Here is a 24,545-nt window from a genome sequence, read left to right on the forward strand (position 1 = left end):
GGTTTTGGTTTCATTTGCCAAGGGTTGAGAAAATAAGGTGGAGACTGCAGAGTTCAGACTTGAGCATCCTCAAGCTTGTTTTTACAAGGCATGTGTGGGTTGGGATTTACTCCTAAGTGACCCTGAAACATCTGGATGAGCAGTGATCATGTGAAGGTAGGGAGGCAGTCATGTGGGGGGAAATGGTTAGCATTTAAGGCATTTCTCCCAACGGCAGTGTCATTTTTACACTTTCCCTTCTTTCAGGTGTAACGTTTCAGATGGCAGGCCCAACAGGAACTTTTTTTTTTTTTTTTAATCATTTACTTGAAAATTCACGATGGACTTTTGAAATGCTACATTTTCCATACCATTCCATCCATCATGGCACGGCAGCAATGCACTTTAATTACCTTACCTGCACACAGATTTGTTTTGTCATTTGAAATTATTTTATTGTCAAGGTTTACAAGTAACTAGGTTTAAAATTTCTCTTCATAAAAGTAGCTTTTTATATATGCACTGTATCTATTATAATCCTAATAAGCACGCAATGTAGGCAGGAGCCCCATTTTACAGATGAGGAAACTGGTGCTCCGAGAGACCAAGTAAGTTGTTCATGAGAATAAAGCTACAGCTAATAAATGGTTGAGCTAAGAGTCACACCAGTTCACACACTCCTAAAGCCCACATTCCTATAATACCATAATCTCCCTCAAATTCACACTGTATGGAAGATTAGCCTTTTTAGGGAGGTATTAGGGGGAGACTGGTGGGCTGCCATCTAAGGGGTCGCACAGAGTCGGACATGACTGAAGTGATTTAGCAGCAGCAGCAGCCTTACATCACAGGTAAGGAAGCTAAGGCGCGGTTAGCTGAAATCACAAAAGATGGCCAAGCCTGAGGTCCAAGTCTGTGTCTGCCCAACTATCCCAGGGCACTCACCCCGGTGCTCAGAGTCAATCAGAAACCACATCTAACAATGATGCCATTAAAGAAATCAATGGTAAGGCAATTGAAAACATCTTTGAACTGTTCATTAAAACAAAGACATTTCCTTCATAAGAAAACTAACATTCATGGAAGCAATATCGTTTTCATAAGACTCCCTGATTTTCTTCATTATCTCTTCCTCAGCTTTGGCACATGTTTCCACGTTGCCTTTCACCGTAATGGTGCGCTCCGGATTGTACAGTGTCAGCTCCTGCAATCTGCAGATTGAAACAGAGAGGCAAGAAAAAGACTGGAAATTATAGGAGGGAGACAGTTAATAATAGTTCAGCCACAGATGGCAATTCAAACCCAACTGTGGAGGCTGGCAATGTGTAAAAGTAGGTGGTTAGACATCATGAAAAATGAGTAAGCCCCAAAAGTTGTGAATGCAAGAATTGTAAAGCTGCAGGAGAATAGAAAATACTGCCCCTCCCACCTTCTCAATAAATATCTCTGTGTACGCAGTTCAATTAAGCCCATGTTTTAAACAAATTATACTTCTTGACCACTTAAGGTGAGCTTTTTTCACAACTGAACAGTAAAGAAAATGATCCAGAGGAACCTATAGTTTTAGTGGAACCCAAGAGCCAGATGAATATAACCTTTAATAAGTGCACTTCTAGTCTGCACTGACCAATCTGGGGTGTAACTGGCCTTGTCGTGCAACTGCATTTTTTGGGTCACCAAGCAAGGGATAAGCAAGAAAATATCCCAAAATGGCACCCAGAAGTCATATGTCTAAGCTTATTTTTGTTGTTAATTTTAGAATTTAGGCTGACATAGGCTTGAGGAAATAATACATTCCAGAATTTTAAAAATAGTCCCTCGATGACCATTTAGACAACTGAAAAGCTAAGATGTAACAGCAACATTCAGAAACTCTCTGCTTGTCTCAGCTCCTGTAGAAGCGTCAGAATCCATTCGGATGACACTGAGACCATCTAAGTCTCAGCCATTCAGCAGCCTTGAAGGGAAACCCATGGGAGGCACTTACCGTGGAATCAAGACTCCGGAAATGGATGGAAAGGATACGGAATATTGGGACCGTTTCCTTTCATGTTCTTAGGGTTAAAGCTCTCATTTTCACTACTAGCAAAGTGTCTCAAGCTAAACATGAGCCAGATGAATGGGATGTTATTCCTTAACTTCTTCCCATACTTGTTAAAATATAAACCATACAATGTTGTCAAGTCATTAGCCTCCAATTAAAATAAATAAATTCATATTAAAAAAAAAAACATCTACACAATGAAGATGTTTCATCTCAGACCCCGTAAACAAGTGTACGTCTCCTCCTCAGGCTCAACCCACTCTCCCCTGAAAAGCATTTTCTATTACAGCTTTTAAAATACCTGCTTCCAGAATAGCCTTTATGATATATTTTTTCTCCTCTTAAAGCCTTCCCCTTTGGGAGCATAAAATTCAAGACAGGGTAGGATCATTTGTTCTTTTTACTGTTCGGCAGTTTTTTCTTTCCCACTAAGCGGGGCTCTCCCACTCCCTTTCCACCCCCACTTCTACGAAAACTCCCTGCTCCATGAACATACTGCCCCAGTCTTTCTCTACTATTCTTCATTAGTTCGTCAGTCTCTTTCCCCTCAACTTTTTAGGGTGCCCTGAAGGAAATAAAAGTCACCCTCAGAAGGGAAAGGCCTTTCCACGTAAGTTCAGAGCATTCATGGACTGTATGCATGGGGACCAGCCTCCAAGATCCCCACTCCCCAGTGACCGACCTCCCACACTGACTGAAGCTGACTTGTGTCAACAACACTAGAAAAAATGGTCAAGAGGGTGACTTCCGAGACGATGTTACATAAGACACAGCTGCTTCTGTCCTGCTGTCTCAGGTTGTTCACTATGAGGGAAGAGAGCTGCTATGACCTGAAGACGCCCCCGCACAGCCCTGTGGAGGAGCTGAGGTGAGGAGCTGAGGCCGCATTCTAAGAGCAGCCATCAGCTTGGCGGCAACATCAAGAGACCCCCAAAGCAGGACCGCCCAGTGACGCTGTGCTCCCGAATGCCTGCTCCACAGAAACCAGGTGAGCAAGAAGTGTTTACCCTTGTCTTTAGCGGCCAATGTTGGGAGAATCTGTTATACAGCGATGGATAACACGCAGGGTTTTACATTCCGGCTTTCAGAGCAGATGCCAGAAAACCCCAGCAAGACTTCAGTAGGAAATACGCACGTCGAGTACTAGCGTATCCTGCCTTTGTAGTGGGAACAGAGAACGCTTTCACCGTGGGTGACAGACAGCAGGCAGGAGAGAATGGGTGTGAGAAGTGAAGTATAAGCAGGGTGGGACAGGCCAGCTCCAAGAGTTGTAATCCGCTTAATATATAACCTATAGCTCGGAAATGGTATTTTTGAAAGGTTTCTAATTCAAAAGAAAGCAAGGCAGCACTTACGGAGATATTGTGATTTTAGTGTCAGTGTCCTGCTCAATTTTTTTAAGATTCCGTCCTTCCTTACCAATGAGACGTCCTACAAAATTATTATGGGCTAAAATCTTCAAAGGAATCTCTTCTGTGCTGTAAAGAAAAATAAAACAAAATAAAAAGGCCATCAAGTCAGAGTAAGTATACCTATTCTAGGGTAAAAGGACAATATTCATTCATTAAACATTGACTTCCTGCCTACCGTAGGGAAGCATTCTGCCAGGTACACCGTAAAGCTTGCTGACCGTTAGCCCACATTCTAGCAATGCAGGAAGAGAGGGGGATGAAAAAACCCTGACAAGTATTTGGATAGGAGTTAATTTTTAAAAGTTTTCGTTTATTCATCTTAGGGAATGTCTTCCAATAATGGATTCCAGTTAGCTCTTTAAAAACATCTTACTCAAACTCATATTCTGAAACCCCCAATACCAGAATACCACATACAACACGAAACAGGATGATTTTAGAATAATGTTTAAATACCCCCCTGGAGATAAAATGCATGATTTATAGAGGGAAACAGAAGAAACTCAACAGGGTTACACTTTGGAGGGAAGAGTATAAGAGTGAGAGAAGGGGCTTTCACTTTGCACCTTTCTGACTTTCCAAGTCATGGACATAGATAGCACTGTGTTAACATGTCATTGGGGTCATGTAAGTGGTGGGCTTTTTCTTCACTTTTCTCTATATTAAAAAGGAATTTTAATCTTATAATAAAGCAAAACATAACACCTTCTAATTAAAATATATGTAATGTACTTCAAAGGTCCCTCCAAATTAAATGCTGGTCGTTAGGCCCCCAGGCTAGGACCAGCGTCTTACTCTGGACCCTCCTCTCAGCACACCACCATGCTAGATGCTACAGGCAGCAGAGAACCCAGCCTCTGCTCAAGGCTCCCATGCACAAGAGATTTAGAGTTTCAACTGGAAACACCTAAATCAACAGCCAGCTTCCCACGGCACAAGACGGCACTTCCCAGCTCTGTTCTCCCTGCTCCTGCAGGGTGGGCTGGCAGACACAGGCTGAGCTCCAACAAGCTCCAAGTATAGGAGTGAGGGTTTGGGGTCCCCGCTTTGGGTAAATCCTAGGGATGCTTCCTGGACCTTAGGTGAGCTTCCTATGACCTCAACTGCCTTCTTTTTACAGCTGGACTTTTCCCATTAACACCACTCACAACATAGCCAAACATGAATGAAAACAAGTGTTTAAAAGACTTATGCTCTATAACCACCAACACAACAGTGCCAACCCTCTGTCGCTCTTCAGGACAGCATTTCCCTTTGTTTGCTGGCAATTCCCAAAAATTATGTCAAAGAATCCTAAAAGTAAGGCCGCACAAATATCAACCTCCCCACCGGTTAATCCTCTTTACTCACAATTTTATATCTTGAGCTTCTTTATGCATAATCTCCAGAATAGACTTACAAGCTGCAGAGGTGCCCTCAGGGGTAGAGAGGATAGTAATTGACTTCTCGGCGGCACCTGCATTCTCCTTCCGATGGACATCAATTCTTGGGGTGGGCACAAGGGGAGAGGGAAACAAGCGCTGTAAGCATGTGTTCACAACACTCTGTCAGCACCACCTATAAAATCACAGCACTTCTGGGCAAAGAGTGGGTGACTCACTTTCCTCAAGAGCAAGTCTTGATAAGCTGTCACCATGGACGGGGCCAATGTTAATTCCAAGAATATTCCCCTCTCTCTGATCATGCAGGGGCATGAGCAGCTGCACGTACTTAATTTCCTTTTAAGTCCCACAGGTCAAACATCTCATACCCAAGAGTCTGGGTTCAAACAAAAGGCTTTCTTCCACTCAAAACACAAGGGAGCCTGGAACACAAGCCAAGAGGACTGGAGCTGGGATCCTGCAAGTCGGGGCTACTGACTCCACTGACACAGTGTGGCCACAGTCCGTCACAGGTGGCGCTTTCACTCCCCGGTTTCCTCTTGCCGGGTTCTTTCTCCACGTTTCCTCCCCGATCAGGGCAAAGTCTACAACAAACAGGGATAGGAGTGGAACCCAAAGAAAGGGCGGCGGTTCTATATCCAAAAAGGCAAATGGCCACTAAACACGCCATGATCTTCAGTCTCACTGGTCCTTAAAACAAGGTGTCATTCTCTTCCAGACCTGCACAGATGTAATGCAGATGGGTATCTGGGACACGCACATCTCTGGCGTGGTGCAGAATACAGAACAATCCGCTCAACTGCTTATTATCTTTTGACCCAAGAATTCTACTTCCTGTAATATCTCCTACAGATGTAGTCTCACACGTGGGCTAAGAGTGGTGTTTCTCACCCTCCAGCAGTACTGGCATTTCAGGTCAGACTAGTCCTTTGGTGCGGAACCCAGTCTGTGTGTTGCAGGGTGCTGCACATCTCTGGCCTCTGCCCTGTAGACACCGGTAGCACCCCCGCCCCCATCCAAGTGTGACAACCAAAACTGTCTCCCAACACTGACAGATGTCTGCTGGGGAAAACGTCACCATGGGGTGAAACCACTGGTGCAGGCGTGTTCACCGCTGCACTATGTGTAGTAGAAAGAAAACTGAACCATCTTGGAAATACCAATCAGGAAGAGACGGTTAAATAACATATCCATATCACAGAGCTGTTCATCAATGTGGTAAAATTACAGGTGCCAACAAAGGAAAAGGTCCTTGATCTTCCGGGAAAAAACAACACACTACATACCATGATATGAATTCCCTTTTAAAGCTACATGTGTTAGTAGACACGAGGAACAAGTCTTATAAAAACATATTCCCAACTCAGTGGTCACCTTAGGGGTTAGACGGAGATTAACTCTTTTAATGTACATACTTGTACACTTTGAATGAAATACAAAAACAAGTCTTCTGTTTAAAAAGTACAAGAAAGAAAATCAACTATCAAAAAAAGTGTGTTCAGGGAAAATTATTTTAAGTTCCTCTGGCCACTCAAACACTAGATGGAAAGGCTATGTAACTCGAGGTCATGAGAATGACCACTACATTTTGCCAATAAAATCAAGGCTTGGATTTCATTTTCCCAAATGCCTAACTGAAAACCCAAGATTTATCTCAGAATTAAAACCTATAGCTAAAAATAACACATGTACACCCGTGGTGGATTCATGTCAATGTATGGCAAAACCAATACAGTATTGTAAAGTAAAATAAAGTTAAAAAAAAAAAAAGGGCAAAGTAGAAGTGAAACAAATAAGTAATGTCTAGAAATAACCAATAAAAAAGAGTATCTTATATAACAGCTCTGATCTCAGGAGCCACTTTCCATTCAGTGGTTTCAACCTCCGATCACTCTAAGTATTGCTTCTCTTCTAGTAGGTGACGTGCTCACCGCCCTCCTGGTTTATTTCCACCTGCTCACTGTGCTAAGGATTACTAAACTCTGATCCTCTGAGAGTAAGGAATGTTGCTTTACAGATTGGGGCAGCCCTGTGAGGCTATTCCAGAAGCAGAGGATCTGATAATGACGAGTTTCAATGGCAAGAGTTTATTAAATCTGTTGGCAGAGCTGCAAGTGAATCATCGAACACAACTATGGCTTCCCTTCGCTCTCCATCCTCCATCTTCCTGCTTAACTAAAACAAACAGTTTCATTTAAATCACAGAAGCTCTTTCCTCTGACAAGGAAATGAGCAGCTTTAAAAGGAAAAACTTTCATCTGCCATGTGATGAGGAAGGGAAACGACTGAATAATTAGTTTCTGCAGGTAACGGGGAATCAATGCAAGAGAGACGCTCTTGATTAAAGAGAAGCTTGTGTATTAAAATGAGGCAAATCTGAGATGGAAACTGACTGGGCTATGGTTCAGGTGTCGTCCCTACCCTCTGACATTATGAAGTCAAGGCCAGCAACTTTGCACAAAGGCAGCCAGCATTCTGCATCTCCCCCACTCCCAAGTGTGGGAAGGCAGGGCCAGGCGCCACTCCTCCAGGGGGTGAGCGCATGACCACCACTAGACAAGGTTCATTTTGCTTCTACGTCAGAAATGGGCCTGCCACCTGAAGGCTGGCATGGTACCTGTGGTCAACATGGATAACCTCTTAAGCCTGTTGGAACAAACACAGCACCATAGTTGTACTTTCTGAAAAAGACTCTGCTTAACTCCTTGGACCACACAAAATAATTTTTCTCACTAAATTTAAGAAGCAAAATGATCCACAGCCATCTCTGTAGCTGGCCCAAGGCCATCCCCCTGCTCTTCTGTATAGAATGACTCAAGAGGTGTGTACATACTCCCTCTTCTCCCTAGCACATCCACAGTTCTTCAGGAAATATGGTGGCAACTGTCCCAGAGATGCGCCTGGTAGCAATTTACAGAACTAAGGGCAAGGATAGAGTTCATCATCAAGTTGCTTTAGGTCAAATTCTTCACATACAGCATCACAGGATGGTTACTAAAGCAAAACCACGAACATATAATCATTGGAGCTCCAAAACTGAGACAGTGCCTTTGATATACTTTAACAAACATACAATCACTGGAGCTCTAAAACTGAGACAGTGCCTTAGATATACTTTAACAGAATTAAACATAATTCACATGCAGTTATTTCACTCATATGGCAAAAGTGAGAGCAATCAACACGCCCAGTGCTGGGACTACAGTGATCAATAAAAACAAACAGCTCCTGCTTTCTACTCCTAAAAAGTTAGCTCCAGTATTTGATGGAGAATCTTCTAATTCCCCAAAACTGCAAATTAAAACTATCAAACAACATCCTAAAGGAAGAACCATTCTAACTACATGGCTTAAACACAGGATAACTACAGATCATAAACTGGAATTATTCTTCACTGAAGTAAAGCAAGACTGAAAAACTATTGTGTTGGACCCAGAGAATTACTTCTAAAAGCACAGAAGGCAGGTACCAGCGGAGGTCGGGGAGGAGTTGGGGGAGCAGAGAGCCACCTAGAGGTCAGGGCCTCCCCCATCAACAGTATCATTTGTTTTCCATTCATGTGTGAAAATCTGAAGTTCTCTTTAAGATTAAGGTTCAGCCCCAGGTTTTAATAAAATGAATACTTAAGATATCAAATCACAAGGTTTTTCCAGATTCCCAAGTAGCATACAAGAAGGAATCATAACCATGTTCAGGAGGACATGAAGTAGCAAGCAACATACTCTGTTATGAAGATTCAAACACCCATCGCATCCCAGGAAATACTCACTTAGACTGGGTCTGTTTGGTGATATTCCGAATGGTGGCACCTTCTTTTCCTATAATGGCTCCAACGAACTGGGTGGGAACCAGCAGGCGCAGAGGCAAGTCGCACGGCTTCTGCTTGGACACTGACCCTGGAGACCCCTGCCTCGAGGAGCCCCTCTGCCCAAACCCACGCCGGCCTCGGGGCTGCTGGGAGGGGCTCTGCTGGGCCGCCATCTCGTCGGGGATGTAGGCCACTCTCAGCGTGAAGTTCTCCAGCTGGAACCCATTCAGCTTGTCTAAAGCTCTGAAAGTCAACAAGGAGCAGGGGGTGGGAAGAGGAACCAGGCTGAGTAACAGCAATACCACCTCTTCCACTCAGGATCCCTGGCACTAAAGCTCGTGAATAAAGCCACTGAACAGATAGCAAATCCAGAACACACCTAACACTCCCCACCCACATTCCCTTTGAAGGACACATGGGGAAAACAGACAGGTTTCCAAGGGAACATATGAGCCATTTACCAGTAAAGTGAAAACACATTTTGTCAAACTCTAAATGGGGACTTCCCTAGCGGTCTACTGGTTAGGACTTGGTGCTCTCACTGCTGAGGTCTGGGTACAATTGGTGGGCAGGTAAGTAAGATCCCAGAAGACATACAGTGTGGCCAGAAAAACCCAAGCAAACAAAAAACATTTACTAAGCTATTCACCATGAAGTCAGTAACAGCCTGTGAGGACCCCTATAGAACAGGAGGAGGGGGCTCTCCTCTGGCTAGTCTTTCCAAATCAGGATAGAAAAGATGTTACAATACACACCTCCCTTGCTTTAACGTCTTAAGAACAAATATTTAAAACACTTTCAGAATCAAAGGACAAAAATCTCTGAGCCACTCACTGGAGGAAGTAGAACTTAAATCTCATGTTTCTTACCACTATAAAATCACTCAATACCTATTATGAGCCTGTTCTTGAGGGAAAAAAGCAATCCATGACCTTGTGGAATTTATGATCTGATTTGAGGCAGGGAGACAGGGGTGGTGGTGAACCAAAGGAAACGATGAAAACTGTCGTCTCCCTACTGATCCATCCATCCATGCACCCATTCATCTATTTCGAGAGGAGCTTTACTTTTACTTTTTTTTTTTTTTTCCATTTTAGAGGCTTGTTATGGAAAAGTATGGAAATTAAAAGATGCTTGCTTGCTCCTTGGAAGAAAAGCTATGACCAACCTAAATAGCATATTAAAAAGTAGAGACATTACTCTGCCAATAAAGGTGCATCCAGTCAAAACTATGGTTTTTCCAGTGGTCATGTATGGATGTGAGAGACTATAAAGAAGGCTGAGGGCCGAAGAATTGATGCTTTTGAATTGTGGTGTTGGAGAAGACTCTTTGAGAGTCCTTTGGACAGCACAGAGATCAAACAAACCAGTCAATCCTAAAGGAAATCAATGCTGAATATTCATTGGAAGGACTGATGCTGAAGCTGAAACTCCAATACTTTGGGCACCTAATGCGAAGAACTGACTCATCTGAAAAGATCTTGATGATGGGAAAGATTGGGGGCAGGAAGAGAAGGGGACAACAGAGGATGAGATGGTTGGATGACATCACCGACTCGATGGGCATGAGTCTGAGCAGGCTTCAGGAGTTGGTGATGGACAGGGAGGCTTGGCGTGCTGTAGTCCATGGGGATGCAAAGAGTTGGACACAACTGAGCGAGTGAACCGAACTATGGAAAAGTACTCAATCTTAGGCAAACATCTCAATGAATTTTCACACAGTGAGCATGCATCTCCAGATTCAGAGCTAGGACACCCCAGTGTCCCAGAAACCCTGCCAGGACCTGCTTCCAATGACTGTCCCTTCCCTCGGCTCCTCACACCATAGAAAGATTCTGCCTGTTTACATTTCTATGTAAATACCCATGTCTGGCATCTTTAACTTATCGTTTATGAGATAAGTGTGTAAGATTCCTAAGTTTATAAGATACATTGGTGTGTTCTAGCTTATCTACATATTTTAAATGCGAAGAACTCAATAAAAGTTGGCAGAAGATACTGCCATATAGACATCACCCTAATAATACACACTCCCAGTGCACAACAGAATTAAAAAAAAAAAAAAGGCCTCATGCTTTCTCCAGGGTTACTCAGAATCTTTGCTCAGGTGGTATTCAGTGGGCCCTGAGTTCAACCCAGGCAAGGAGAGAAAAACAGGCATAAAATGCTCTGTCTGGTTGCTCAGAGTGATCATTTGTGGTTCACATACTGCTTTATCTGGAGATTTTTCCATTTCAAAGGGAAAGAGAATAGGCCCAGCACCAAAAAGGGTAACAAAACCATGAAACCGCATGGCAGATGTAGAAAGCCAGACAAGACACACCAATGTTCTCAGGACTCAGAATTCTGCCCTTTTTGCACATCAGTGGCCTGTTTCATCACTGTCCTACGGATCTATGCACACGAATTAACTCTTTAAAAGGTCCCAGTCATACAGACTAACAAAGTATCAAGAAATTTCTATCACTATTACCTCCAAGACCCTTCCTAGAGTAACTATTAACTGTGATAACTTCTGCAAATGGACCAGTTCTTTCCATCTGTCACACAGGTGTGTGAGTGTTCAGTGCCTTCTTAAAGTGTAGCTGAGATCATGATATACATGGTCTTGTGATTTGTTGTTTTTCCAAATACAATGTATTTTGGGATATTTCCATGCGAGTTCTGTATCAGACATTCTTTTCCCATGTGTGTGTGAGTGCAACTGAATCACTTTGCTGTACAGCAGAAATTCACAAGACATTGTAAATCAACTATACTTCAATTTTTTTAAAAAAAAGTAGCTACAGATGGCATTCTTTTCATAAAGTTCATAGGTGATAGCAGACACACAGAAAAACTTGTTTTACCAATGCCCTGATACAAGAACCTTCAGTTAACACATTTTCCCTACCTTCTTCCCTCTCCTTTTTTCCTAAAGAATATGTGGATTAAGGGCCCTTAAGTATTTTGGCTATTTCTAAAGGAAGACAACAGCTAGAAATTTTATTAACATCAATGATGTACATTTACTACAGAAAGTTTGGAATTACAGATGTTTTAACAAATTAGATAAAGCTTTTCAAAGCCCAGGAGAAACCTATCCCTGAAGCTTCTTTCGAAGACAAGAGGAGAGCCCAATGCAATGAAGGGCTCAACTCGACCTGGTACATAAAAGGACAGTTCACAGTAACATCCTTCCCCACTCTACAACTGAGCACTTCAGAAGAGAGTAAGTGACTGTGCAATTAAGTCAGTAATGTTACTTTAAAAAAAGAAGTTGGGGGCTGGGGAGCCCTTCCCTGGTGGCTCAGAAAGTAAAGAATCAGCCTGCAATGCAGGAGATGTGGGTTCCATCCCTGGGTCATTAAGATCCCCTGGAGAAGGAAATGGCAACCCTCTCCAGTATTCTTGCCTGGAGAATTCCATGGACACAGGAGCTTGGCGGGCTACAGTCCATGTTACTGAAAAGTTAATTAGTTTCTTTCCTGATTAAGAGACATATACAGACAGACAGACAGAGGTCCTTCTCCATGGAAATAAATAGAGATAAACATGTAAGTCACCAGATGCTTCTGTGTATCCAAATACAGTCACGTGTGTTCCAAGAAACAACTCTCAACTTGGAATAAACTATAACTAAACTATAACTTCCCAACTTCACTGTACTGCTTTAAGAATATTTCTCTGAGAGCAAAAGAAAAGATGCTCTCCATTGGGAGGCCAGGCGGCACAGTGCTCCAGGACCCAGTGCTGTCTGGGCCCCAAAGACTCCAAACTCAGGTTGTTCCCGTCAGAGAGCCAACAGCATGGCCTGTGTATACCCCACCGCGAGCTGCCAGGGCTCCTGACCCCTCCCCACATGGCGCTCCACACCTGCACACGGCTGAAGGCACAGGAGTGAATAAACTGCCAGCAATGACTGTGTCACGACCGAAGACTGCACAGTTCTGAATTTTAAGTCTACCACTATAACCTCTCTATGCTACATTATCTAGTGGTCTGCTGAGCTCAGGGGAAAGCATTCTAGTATTTTCACCAACCTTACTGTACATGCAAGACATGTGATCAAAAACTGCCATCTAATTATTCAAAACATATGCATTCAGTTCAGCGGATCAAGGATGTTTATCCCACATGTGTATTACTCAGAATGCTGTTTCCCATCATTACTTGATTGCTCTGCTGTGATTCTGAGTCAATCAGAAGATGGTCAGTAGTAGTTTTTGTTTGCTTCGTTTTGGCTGCTCTGGGTTCAAAGCTGCGCCTCTTGCATTGGAAGTGCAGAGTCCCAACCACTGGACCACCAGGAAATTCCCACCCATGAGCAGTTCTGCTGGCTGATAGAGGGAAATGGCAGCCCACTCCAGTGTTCTTGCCTGGAGAATCCCAGGGACAGGGGAGCCTAGTGGGCTGCCGTCTATGGGGTCGCACAGAGTCAGACACGACTGAAGCGACTTGGCGGCGGCGGCAGCAGCAGCAGCAGCAGCAGCAGCAGCAGCAGCAGCAGCAGCAGCAGCAGCAGCAGCAGCAGCAGCAGCAGCAGCACTTAATCACATTGCTAAGTTTATTGGGGTAGATCACAGGGTAGGACTGAAAGGGTCTTGCAAGAAAGAATAAGTAGTTTATCTCAAGGATTAGACAGTTAGAAGAACAGAGTCTCAGAAGTTAAATGTACCCAACGGTACACACATACAGAGCTGAGTAGTGAAAGAGAGACTAGAATTCTAAACCAGCTTGAACAGTAAGTAGCCAAGGAACCTTGGAAAGGTCGTTCTGTGATTTGGCATTAGCCTCCTCACCTGAAAAACTATAAACGACCAGATTTATGGTCTTTAGACTCTATAAATTCCATGTCTAAAATATTTTCCTTATTCCTAGATCTCACTGCTGGGTATCATGTAGGTCCTAACAAAATGAGGCTTAGCCATCATTGAAAAGTCACATCATTCCATTTCCTCCTTGTACCAAGAGTAATAGGTTGAGACATACAATTCAGCAATAATAACCAAAAGCCTGATAACACAACTGCAGGGAGGCATCTTAAGGAAACAATGAAAGACTTCATTACCAAACTAGTTCTAATGGCAAAAAACTGCAAACAACCTAGATGCCCACCAGAGGACTAGCTACATAGCCTGTGGTAGGGATGACATACCGGAGAGAGACTACTATAGTATAAATACAGCTGATGGAAAGACAACCTGCACAATTCTACAGAATGATCTTTGGCATTTTAAAAGTTGTAATGATGACCTATGTGGGAAAAAAATCTAAAGACTGGATATATATATATGCATAACTGATTCCCTGGTAGCTACTTGGCTGTAGCTACCAGCTAGCTAGTAGCTGCTGCTAAGTCGCTTCAGTTGTGTCCGACTCTGTGCGACCCCATAGACGGCAGCCCACCAGGCTCCCCCGTCCCTGGGATTCTCTAGGCAACAATACTGGAGTGGGTTGCCACTTCCTTCTCCAATGCACAAAAGTGAAAAGTGAAAGTGAAGTCGCTCAGTCGTGTCCGACTCCTCGTGACCCCATGGACTGCAGCCTTCCAGGCTCCTCCATCCATGGGATTTTCCAGGCAAGAGTACTGGAGTGGGGTGCCATTGCCTTCTCCAAGCTAGTAGCTACCAGCTACTAACTCAGCTGGTAAAGAATCCACCTGCAATGTAGGAGACCCTGGTTCGATTCCTGGCTTGGGAAGATCCACTGGAGAAGGAACAGGCTGCCCACTCCAGTATTCTTGGACTTCCCTGGTGGCTCAGCTGGTAAAGAAGACGCCTGCAGTGCAGGAGACCTGGGTTAGATCCCTGGGTTGGGAAGATTCCCTGGAGAAAGGAACGGCTACCCACTCCGATATTCTGGCCTGGAGCAGTCCATGGACTGTACAGTCCACGCAGATGCAGAGTCAGACACGACCGAGAGACTCTCACTCACTCACTCATAACTGACTGACTCTGCTGTATAGCAGCAACTAACACAACATCATGAATCAACTACACGCCAGTAAAAATGAACTGTAAATAATAAATAGTAAGTTGTAATGCATGAGACAAAGTCTACCGAACCTGATGTCAAATTTCGCACTGGTTATCTCTGAATGGCAAAAAAAGCAAAAAAATTCTTTATCTTACTACTTGATCTATTGTTCCTTTATTCTAGAAAAAAATCTTCCATTTGCATAATTTTCAAAGTTTAAGAGTCAACATCCTCCCCTTGGCCATCAGCCAAGTTGTTTCTAACCCTGCTGTGTGTACTTTATACGTATCTTCAGGCTGATATAGAAAGATCTGCAACAGCAGCTTCAATATATAAACTCTATTTCTATTCCACAACAACAAAATACACACCAGAAATAAGAATCCCTGGACAACACAGGTCCTACTGTATAACACAGGGAACTATATTCAATGTCCTGGGATAAACCATAATGGAAAATACAAAAAAGAATGTGTTTGTGTGTGTATATAAACACACACACGTATATACGTGCTAAGTCGCTTCCGTCATGTCCAACTCTTTGTGACCCCATGGACTGTAGCCCACCAGGTTCCTCTGTCCATGTGATTTCCCAGGCAAGAATACTGGAGTGGGTTGCCATTCCCTTCTCCAGGGGATCTTCCAGGCCCAGGGATCAAACTCGCATCCCCTGCAGCTCCTGCATAGTAGGCTGATTCTTTATCACGGAGCCACTGCAGATAACTTAGTGCATTATATATAATACACACATACATATGCATGCATAACTGAATCACTTCGCTGTACAGAAGAAATTAACACAGCACTGTTAACTATAGTTCAGTTTTAAAAAATAAAACACCAAATTTATCTTTAGAAAAACCTTAGGATCATCGAAAAAGCAAGAGAGTTCCAGAAAAATATCTACTTCTGCTTTATTGACTGTGCCAAAGCCTTTGACTGTGTGGACCACAACAAACTGGAAAATTCTGAAAGAGATGGGAATACCAGACCACCTGACCTGCCTCTTGAGAAATCTGTATGCAGGTCAGGAAGCAAGTCAGAACTGGACATGGAACAACAGACTGGTTCCAAATAGGGAAAGGAGTACATCAAGGCAATACATTGTTACCCTGCTTATTTAATTTATATGCAGAGTACATCATGAGAAACGCTGGGCTGGAGGAAGCACAAGCTGGAATCAAGATTGCCGGGAGAAATATCAATAACCTCAGATATGCAGATGACACCACCCTTATGGCAGAAAGTGAAGAGGAACTAAAGAGCCTCTTGATGAAAGTGAAAGTGGAGAGTGAAAAAGTTGGCTTAAAACTCAACATTCAGAAAATACAGATCATGGCATCTGGTCCCATCACTTCATGGCAAATAGATGGGGAAACAGTATCAGACTTTATTTTTGGGGCTCCAAAATCACTGCAGATGGTGATTGCAGCCATGAAATTAAAAGACGCTTACTCCTTGGAAGAAAAGTTATTACCAACCTAGACAGCATATTAAAAAGCAGAGACATAACTTTGCCAACAAAGGTCCGTCTGTCTAGTCAAAGCTACGGTTTTTCCAGTAGCCATGTATGGATGGGAGAGTTGGATTATAAAGAAAGCTGAGCTCAGAAGAATTGATGCTTTTGAAGTGAGGTGTTGGAGAAGACTCTTTGAGAGTCCTTTGGAAAGCACAGAGATCCAACAAACCAGTCAATCCTAAAGGAGATCAGTCCTGAATATTCATTGGAAGGACTGATGTTGAAGCTGAAACTCCAATACTTTGGCCACCTGATGTGAAGAACTGGCTTATCTGAAAAGACCCTGATGCTGGGAAAGATTGAAGGCAGGAGAAGAAGGGGATGACAGAGGATGAGATGGTTGGATGGCATCACCGACTCAATGGACGTAAGTTTGAGTAAACTCTGGGAGTTGGCGATGGACAGGTAGGCCTGGCGTGCTGCAGTCCAAAGGGTCGCAAAGAGCTCGACACTACTGAGCGACTGGACTGAACTGAACTAGATAATAAACGGCCCTAAATACAAAAAAAAAGAGAAAAGAAATAGTAACTCTAAAATAAAAAAAGAACTAAATATGTAGAAATTCTGAAGGGTTATTTCTTTGTCACCCATGACAAATCTTCCAATGAATTAGAATCTTTGTTATCTGAGCATCCCCAGAAGATGGAAGGAATAGGTTATCCATGAGGTCCAAGTCTGTCTTGCTTCCAGGAACAAGAAACACTAAATACATATTCCTGATTTAAATAAGTTTTCATTATTTTTACTCATTTACTATTCTAAGAAATTAGTAATTTGAGGCTTGCGGTTAAAACAAATATATGTATTTCCTAGTACTATTAGCACTGTTAACTTTTGATTTTTTTCTTAGCCACAAGGTGGCAGGAATTTCCATGTTAAATTCTGTCTTAGAGACATAGCCTTATTGAGGAATCCTCTAAAAACTGTCATTCATTACAAAAAAAAAGTGTGTCATTCATAAAGCTTTAAATAAAAAGAGACTTTTGAACTAGTCTCTAACTCCTGAGGGTTATAATAACTTCAGTTATTATCTGAAATGAAGTATCCTGCACAATAACAGGGCCTTCTCTACAGCAGTGAAAAATGCTGGGAAAATGTTTAATAGCTACTGACTTACTACCTTCGGATCTCACAGATAGGATTATATTAAGGAATATTAACTTGAGCAGAGTCACAGCTAGAAAAGCATCATCAGGAGTCCATTCCATGGAACCAGACTCTGGAAATGAACCCTTAGTCTCCGCACTCTACTCACACCTGGCACAAGCGCATCCCAGTTACAGAGATGCCTATGTTAACACACGCTAAAGATGTCAACTGAGAATGTCAACTCAGCCCTTATCACCTAGAGAAGCAAGCTTTGGATGGCTGCCATGGGAAAGGCAGGAAGAAACCAGGCCAGCTTAGCTTAGGCAGCAGACAGTCTTGGTGGAGCTCAGAGAACAGGCTTGCTGGGTTCAGCAGACAAGCCCTGAACGGATCAGCCTTCCCCTGCGCAAGCCACGACTAGCTGCTCTATCGGTGCCCAGAACCAAGGGGTTGAACTAGAATTATTATTTACTGGGCGCCAGGCCATTTGATAAGACTACTGTCTATAAATGTGGGCTTATATATACAAATATAATAGTTTCTTGTCAGCCCTCATTTTGTAGCTGAGAAAAGAAGCTCAGAGAGGTTAAGGTTACAGTCAGAGCTGCCTGACTTCAGAGTCCATGCTTTTTCCACTTTATCAAATGACTCTCAAATACAATTAATTCTCCTTTAAAAATGATAGTGCACTTCCTATCTTTAAAAAAAAAGTTTACTAGAAAACTAATAGCTTTCATAACACTGTCCACAAAACTATTTGTCCATTCTGTTAACTTCCTATGAATACTCACTTATTGTCTAATTCTCTTTGATCTTTGAAATTCTTGAGGTGGAGAAAACCCAGGATTCTTAAAAGGAAAATTCAACTTGGACAAAAATTAAATCAAGTAATCCCTCTCCAAATATTCTTCCAGCACCAGGGAGCACACCCTTGAGAACAGAAACTTTGCCTTTATTCGTTGGCAACCTTTGGTCAATAGCTGACACTCAATAAATGTTAATGGACTGACTACTAGAATAAAGGACACGATGACTTTCCCTCCTTGAAATGCCCAGCTGATTTCTTTAGATTCTATAGTTACCTAAGCCACAAACTCCTAACAGTCTTTCCTTCCCTTCATGTGATCCACAGGATCCTGACCATGTCTAACAATCATCACAAAGTACTTTCAGAATTAAAACGTCTCCACATTTGCCAGGCATATCTTCTGCCTTGATGAGAGTCTGCCCTGTGCCTATACTCCTAATGCTTCGGAATTTTTCTAAGAGGGGTAGGGGTGCTAAATGTCAACCTGTCCCGAGTCAAGTTCACTTTAAATCTCTTCAAAGCTATGTACAGCTATGTAGGTATTCTCCAACAGACATTCTCCCATATGGCTAAATAACTGTTAGACTAAGCATTTCCCTCTTTACCAAGCTGCTGCTGCTAAGTCACTTTAGTTGTGTCCGACTCTGTGCGACCCCATAAACGGCAGCCCACCAGGCTCCGCCGTCCCTGGGATTCTCCAGGCAAGAACACTGGAGTGGGTTGCCATTTCCTTCTCCAATGCATGAAGGTGAAAAGAAAAATGAAGTCGCTCAGTCATGTCTGACTCTCAGCGACCCCATGGACTGCAGCCTACCAGGCTCCTCCGTCCATGGGATTTTCCAGGCAAGAGTACTGGAGTGGGATGCCATTGCCTTCCTCACATAATAAATCATCAAGTAAGGCAATTGGGACTGGCCTCTGACAATCTTCAAATATCCTTGGGTTTATCACGTCATCCCTTATTTTCCATCTATCAGAGAGCTGGCTCTGTTAAGTACTTAGCAGAGCTCTTTGCACAATCATGTAAATGAATGGAGCACCTGTCTTTCTCACTGCACACTTTTACCCTCACTCTACCTCAGGTATAAAATGTGAAATTTTCCTGTTCCTCTCATATCATGATTAAAGAATAGATTGTGAGAAATCAGTTTATTTTACAACTTATACTACAATTCTATGTCTTCATATAAACTGTTGAGGCTTCCCAGGTGGCTCAGTGGTAAAGAATCTGCTTGCCAATGCAGGACACTCCAGAGACACAGGTTCAACCCCTGAGTCAGAAAGATCCCCTGGAGGAGGAAATAGCTACACACTCCAGTATTCTTGCCTGAAAAATCCCATGGACAGAGGAGTCTGGTGGGTTACAGTCCATGGGGTCGCAAAGAGTTGGACATGACTAAGCGACTAAGCATATAAACTGTTAACATTTATGTTAAATAAATGAAAGATACAAAAAGAAGGAAAATTTGAATATTAAGAGTCTCTACAGACATGGAGATCAGACCTGTGGTTGCTAAGGGTCGGGGGAGGGATGGACCAGGAATTTGGGGTTGGCCAATGCAAACTGTTGCCTTTAGAATGGGTAAACAGGTTCTCCTGTTTGGCACAGGGAGCTACATTCAATCTCCTCAGATAAATCATACTGGAAAAGAATATTGAAAAAAGAATGTATGTATGTGTAAACCTGAGTCTCTTGGCTATAAAGCAGAGTTAGCACAACACTACTAATCAACTATACTTCAATTAACATTTTAAATATACATTAAGAGTCTCAAATTAAAGCGTTAAAAGTGAATCTCGAGTCTGGCTTCTGAGAAAAATGTGAAATTAACATGATTAGATACTACTTTTTACTCACTTGACAGGCCAGGTTTGATAAAGCCCTGTGTTAGGGAAAATTAAGGAGAAATGGACACTCTCGTAGTCCCGGGGCGGGGGGGATTTAAACTATTCAAGATCCAGAAAGGATAACTCATCAATAGCCAACAAAAAAGGCACATCCTTCTTGACTTAGCAAATTTACTTCTAAGAATTTAACCTATGACTGTGCTTACACACTTGCAAAATGACTGCAAAAGGGATTCACTACATCTTTGTTCACAACTGCAAGAGACCTAAAACTCTAATTTGAGACTAAGACATTCCACATCTATACAACCAAATTCTATGCGACCAGAAGAGATATGTTACATCCGTTTAAAACCCTCAAGTGCTATGGTATCATCTGTGTAAAAAGGAGGAAGATACGCAGATGTACTAGTCTTCTATACGGTTATCTCCGAGGAAGCAGTGAAGTAGTCGGGGAACGGCGCTGGAAGGGAGATTTGCAGTATACGCATCCCGACTTGAAAAATTCTGAACCATGTAAACATTACCAACTTTTAAAAACAAAAGTTCCCCTTGTGTTACGCAGATTTCCAGCTCTTTCCCCAGCCCTATCTTCCTTCTCATCGGCCCGTGGGGAGGGGGCTGCCTTTGGTAACCTAGCTCTGTTCCCACTCATGCCGCTGGTTTTGCCCTTGCCCTTTAGGGCTCAGGGTCAGTCAGCACGGCCCTTGCTCCCCCACAGAGAGCACAGTCTGGCTCCGCCCGAACACAGCACCCGTGTGCCATCCTCCACGTCTGTGTTCTGAGCAGGCCAGTCAAAAGCAGTATTTGTGGGAACCTCATTTCTTCTCTCCAGTGGTCAATCAATTTGTTAGATTATTCCCAAGCCTATAGAATTATCTTTTCCTAGGGGAAATTTTTTGATCTGTGGAATTTTGCCTGTCTGTTGCACTGAAATATTTTTTTTCCCACCAAATTACATTAGCCCCATGCCTACACACTTCTAAATGACATTTGGTAATCATGAGAAAAATAAGTGAACAGGTAAACTTAACATTTAACACTGGTGTTGGTTTAACACATGATCAACTTACCAGCTTCGTGTAGAACAGCAGCAATGTATGTATCATACCAATAGTAAGGCGAAAAAAGGTCTTTAATGTAATTTAGCAATGATACCCACGTGCAGAACATTTTGCAAACAGGATATAATTCAGCATCATACTAAAACTATTACTGGCACTAACATTATATTGAAAATGTAATAAATTCTTAACAGACATTCAAACTTAAAAAGATTTGCAAGGTCAAACTTCGCAAAATAAAGTTGTCTGCTACCCACTAGCCCAAAATAAAAGTACTATATTTAACCTTGTTATTACATAGAGATTAGAAGTTTCAAACTGCTTACTGTCTAGCTTGCTCCTTATTGGAATAGGTTACGTTGACGACGGCAGTTTCTGAGTCAGTGTTCACTGCAGGAAGAAAAAAAAGAAGAGGGAAAAGAAGTTAGTTTTCTTTCCACTTTCTCCCTTTTACAAATTTGAAAGCAATTGAGAAGACATGTACCTTGCTCACAGCTCTCCACCACTCCATACTGGACTAGTAAGCTATCCAGCACCTATCAGGAGGGGGAGACAAAATTACAAGCTTTCAGTTTCCCGCGTTATTCGCAAGGGCAGGAGATGGGTTTAAGTAATTGTGATGGAGATGAGCCCCCCAAAATTAACTGGGGTTTGGGAATACAGAAGCGCAAGAAGGGCCCCAGAGAGAGCATCTGGTGGGTTTTCACTGCTGCCTCTCCAGAGGTCCTTGACTTCAAGCTGATCTAACCAAGATGTACAGATGTGAGAGCTGACCATAAAGGAGGCTGAGCATTGACAACTCGATGCTTTTGAATTCTGGTTGCTGGAGGAGACTCTTGAGAGTCCCCTGGACTGCAAGGAGATCCAACCAGTCAATCCTAATGGAAATCAACCCTAAACATTCATTGAAAGGACTGATGGTGAAGCTGAAGCTTCGATATTTTGGCTACCTGATGTGAAGAGCCAACTCACTGGAAAAGACCTTGATGCTGGGAAAGACTGAAAGAAAAAGAAGGGGATGACAGAGGATGAGATGGTTGGATAGCATCACTGAGTCAATGCACATGAGTCTGAGCTAACTCCAGGAGATAGTGAAGGACAAGGAAGCCTGGTGTGCTGAGGTTCATGGGGTTGCAAAGAGTCAGACACGACTTGGCAACTGAACAACAACAAAAGGCACAGAAAGCCAGTGTGCAGAGCTACAGCTGCTTGTCCTGAGGCTGGAGGACAAGGACGCGTGTATTTCTCATACACAAACCACCAACACAGTCACACTTGCTCCTTGCAGAGGAGAAGGGCCCAAGTCAAGGTTATTTTTTAAGATTCTCCTTTTTAAAGAACCTCCTTTTACAGCTTAAAGGATGTATCAGAACAGACTACTCTCAAGGCAGGCTAGAAAAATGAAGGAAGATATCCTGCCTGGAGTCTTGAACTAAAGACTAATGTAAGTGGTTTATCAATTCCTGAACAGTAGAAAATATAAAAAGTAGTGCCTCTATACTAAGAGTCTTCTAAACCTAGAATGGATTGGAAAAAAGTACAACTGGAAACTGTCTTTCCTGTAGCTGCATTATTATACATGCATGATAATGTAACAAAAGGCTGTTAGAACAGTAACTAAATTTTATCATACTATAAACTGCAGGCATACACCTCATCAGTATAAATCAAATTCAACTATCTTTTGCTCCTAAGAACTGTAACAAGTTTTTCTTGAAAAGTAAAACAAATTAAGCTTCTATTAGTTTATAGTAAAGCACTTACTCATCAATTTTATTGCAAAATTTGAAGGAGAGCCCTTGAAAATGTTTTCTGGCCCCCTGCTGCTGCTGCTAAGTTGCTTCAGTCGTGTCCGACTCTGTGCCCACCAGGCTCTCCCATCCCTGGGATTCTCCAGGCAATAACACTGGAGTGGGTTGCCATTTCCCTCTCCAATGCATGAAAGGGAAAAGTGAAAGTGAAGTCGCTCAGTCGTGTCCGCCCCCTAGGACACAGTAAACCATCAAGAAACACACTGAGTAAGTTTTAATGGCAATTTCCTACTAAACTTTAAGCAATTTCTTCTAAAGGAATGTTTATCTTACATAGCACATTTCATGCTTTTGTCTGCTGAGTGCAGACTGAAAGCTACAGCAAGGTTTGTCTGGAGATGAACTTTAATTGCTTTTCCATTTTAAATAAGGTTAACCCCTATTTGGGAATGGAACTGTTAGTATTTTCATAGGTAAGCTTTGACATGGTGAATTTCCTGTGGGTGAGGTCTAGAAGCACAATGATCTTTGTCTCAAATTACAGCTACTGTTTAAATCATAAAGCTTCATTTTTTTGTTGTTGTTTTTTTTTTTTAACTCAAAACACTTAACTGACTACCTAAAATTTAATTTGTCTGTCTCAGTCACTAGAAAGCATGCTCAGTGTGAATAGGAATGTTTTTTGTTTATTGTACTATCCCCAGTACCTAAAAAAGAGATTCAAATAGTTCATAAATGAAGTGACTAGTTCTCAGGAGGAAATACTTGTATAACTTAATAGGAACAGAATTCTGTATAACAGTGTTTACCTGTTCTAGAGATAAGTTTGCTGTGCATGTAATGTTGGATGACATATAATTTTTAATAAGGGCCAAAAAACAGGAAACCTTCCATAATGCCATGAAATAGGTAATATACAACATGTAATGCCTTAAAAAAAAACACAACAACTTTAAACAGAAATCTACTTATATTTTTAAAACTATAATACTAATAAATGGTTTTCTGTGTCACTTAACAGAATTCTTAAAAAATATTTAACTTATTTCAATTTAAATAATTAGAACAGCAGGAAAGACATCTGCCATTTAAAATTTAGCTTTTAAGTGAAAGTAAGGCTTCCCTGGTGGCTCAGGCGGTAAAGTGTCTGCCTGCAATGCGGGAGACCCGGGTTCCATCCTTGGGTTGGGAAGATCCCCTGGAGAAGGGGATGGCACCCCACTCCAGTTTTCTTGCCTGGAAAATCCCATGGACGGCGGAGCCTGGTAGGCTATTGTCCATGGGGTAGCAAAGAGTCAGACACGACTGAGTGATTTCACTTCACTTCACTTCAAGGAAACTTGGGTATCTTGAGAGGCAAGGGTACTGAGGCAGCTAGAGATAGTGGAAGAGGCATGTAGAAAATAGGGGTAAGTGCTAATTTAGTATGATAATTTAAATAAACATCATTAATTTTCCGGAAGGCAATTTTTTCACTAAATACAGTAGTCGTCACATAATTTAGCTTATACTCATTAACTTTTAAGAGAAATCACTATGAAAGTTAAATACTCATGACTTATAAACAATGCTGACTAAACCTGCAACAATGCTCATGAAACTAATGTCTCCAAAAGGCCCACTGGCAAAGTGATCCACATATATATACACTGATATATGTACACACACAGATATATATTTATAGGTGAATATACATATACAGACATAAATAACACAAGTAAACTTTTAATTAAAACTGAGGAAATGTTCAAGTTTTTCACTGCATATATTATATGAAGTTTAGCATATTCAAAACAAAATTGCTTGTAAGATTTACTCATCCTACTCCTAATTAATGATAAATGCTATTGGTTGTCAACTATCCCATGTGTAAAATCTCTAGG

The 24,545-nt window shown here is 42.2% G+C and overlaps 1 protein-coding gene across 1 annotated transcript in view; it reads right to left on the reverse strand.

Moving 5' to 3' along the window:
* IGF2BP3 (insulin like growth factor 2 mRNA binding protein 3) overlaps nt 1-24,545 on the reverse strand; it is a 145,347-nt gene that overhangs the window by 15,582 nt on the left and 105,220 nt on the right. The window contains exons 4-9 of the mRNA XM_052638777.1: nt 21,396-21,447; nt 21,238-21,301; nt 8,587-8,868; nt 4,786-4,920; nt 3,379-3,501; nt 1,055-1,190 (exon numbers count right to left, since the gene is read on the reverse strand). Coding sequence (XP_052494737.1) covers nt 1,055-1,190; nt 3,379-3,501; nt 4,786-4,920; nt 8,587-8,868; nt 21,238-21,301; nt 21,396-21,447 — 792 coding nt within the window. The remainder of the gene's footprint in view (nt 1-1,054; nt 1,191-3,378; nt 3,502-4,785; nt 4,921-8,586; nt 8,869-21,237; nt 21,302-21,395; nt 21,448-24,545) is intronic.

Source organism: Budorcas taxicolor, chromosome 4 (genome assembly GCF_023091745.1).
Source record: "Budorcas taxicolor isolate Tak-1 chromosome 4, Takin1.1, whole genome shotgun sequence".
Taxonomy (NCBI): Eukaryota; Metazoa; Chordata; class Mammalia; order Artiodactyla; family Bovidae; genus Budorcas; species Budorcas taxicolor.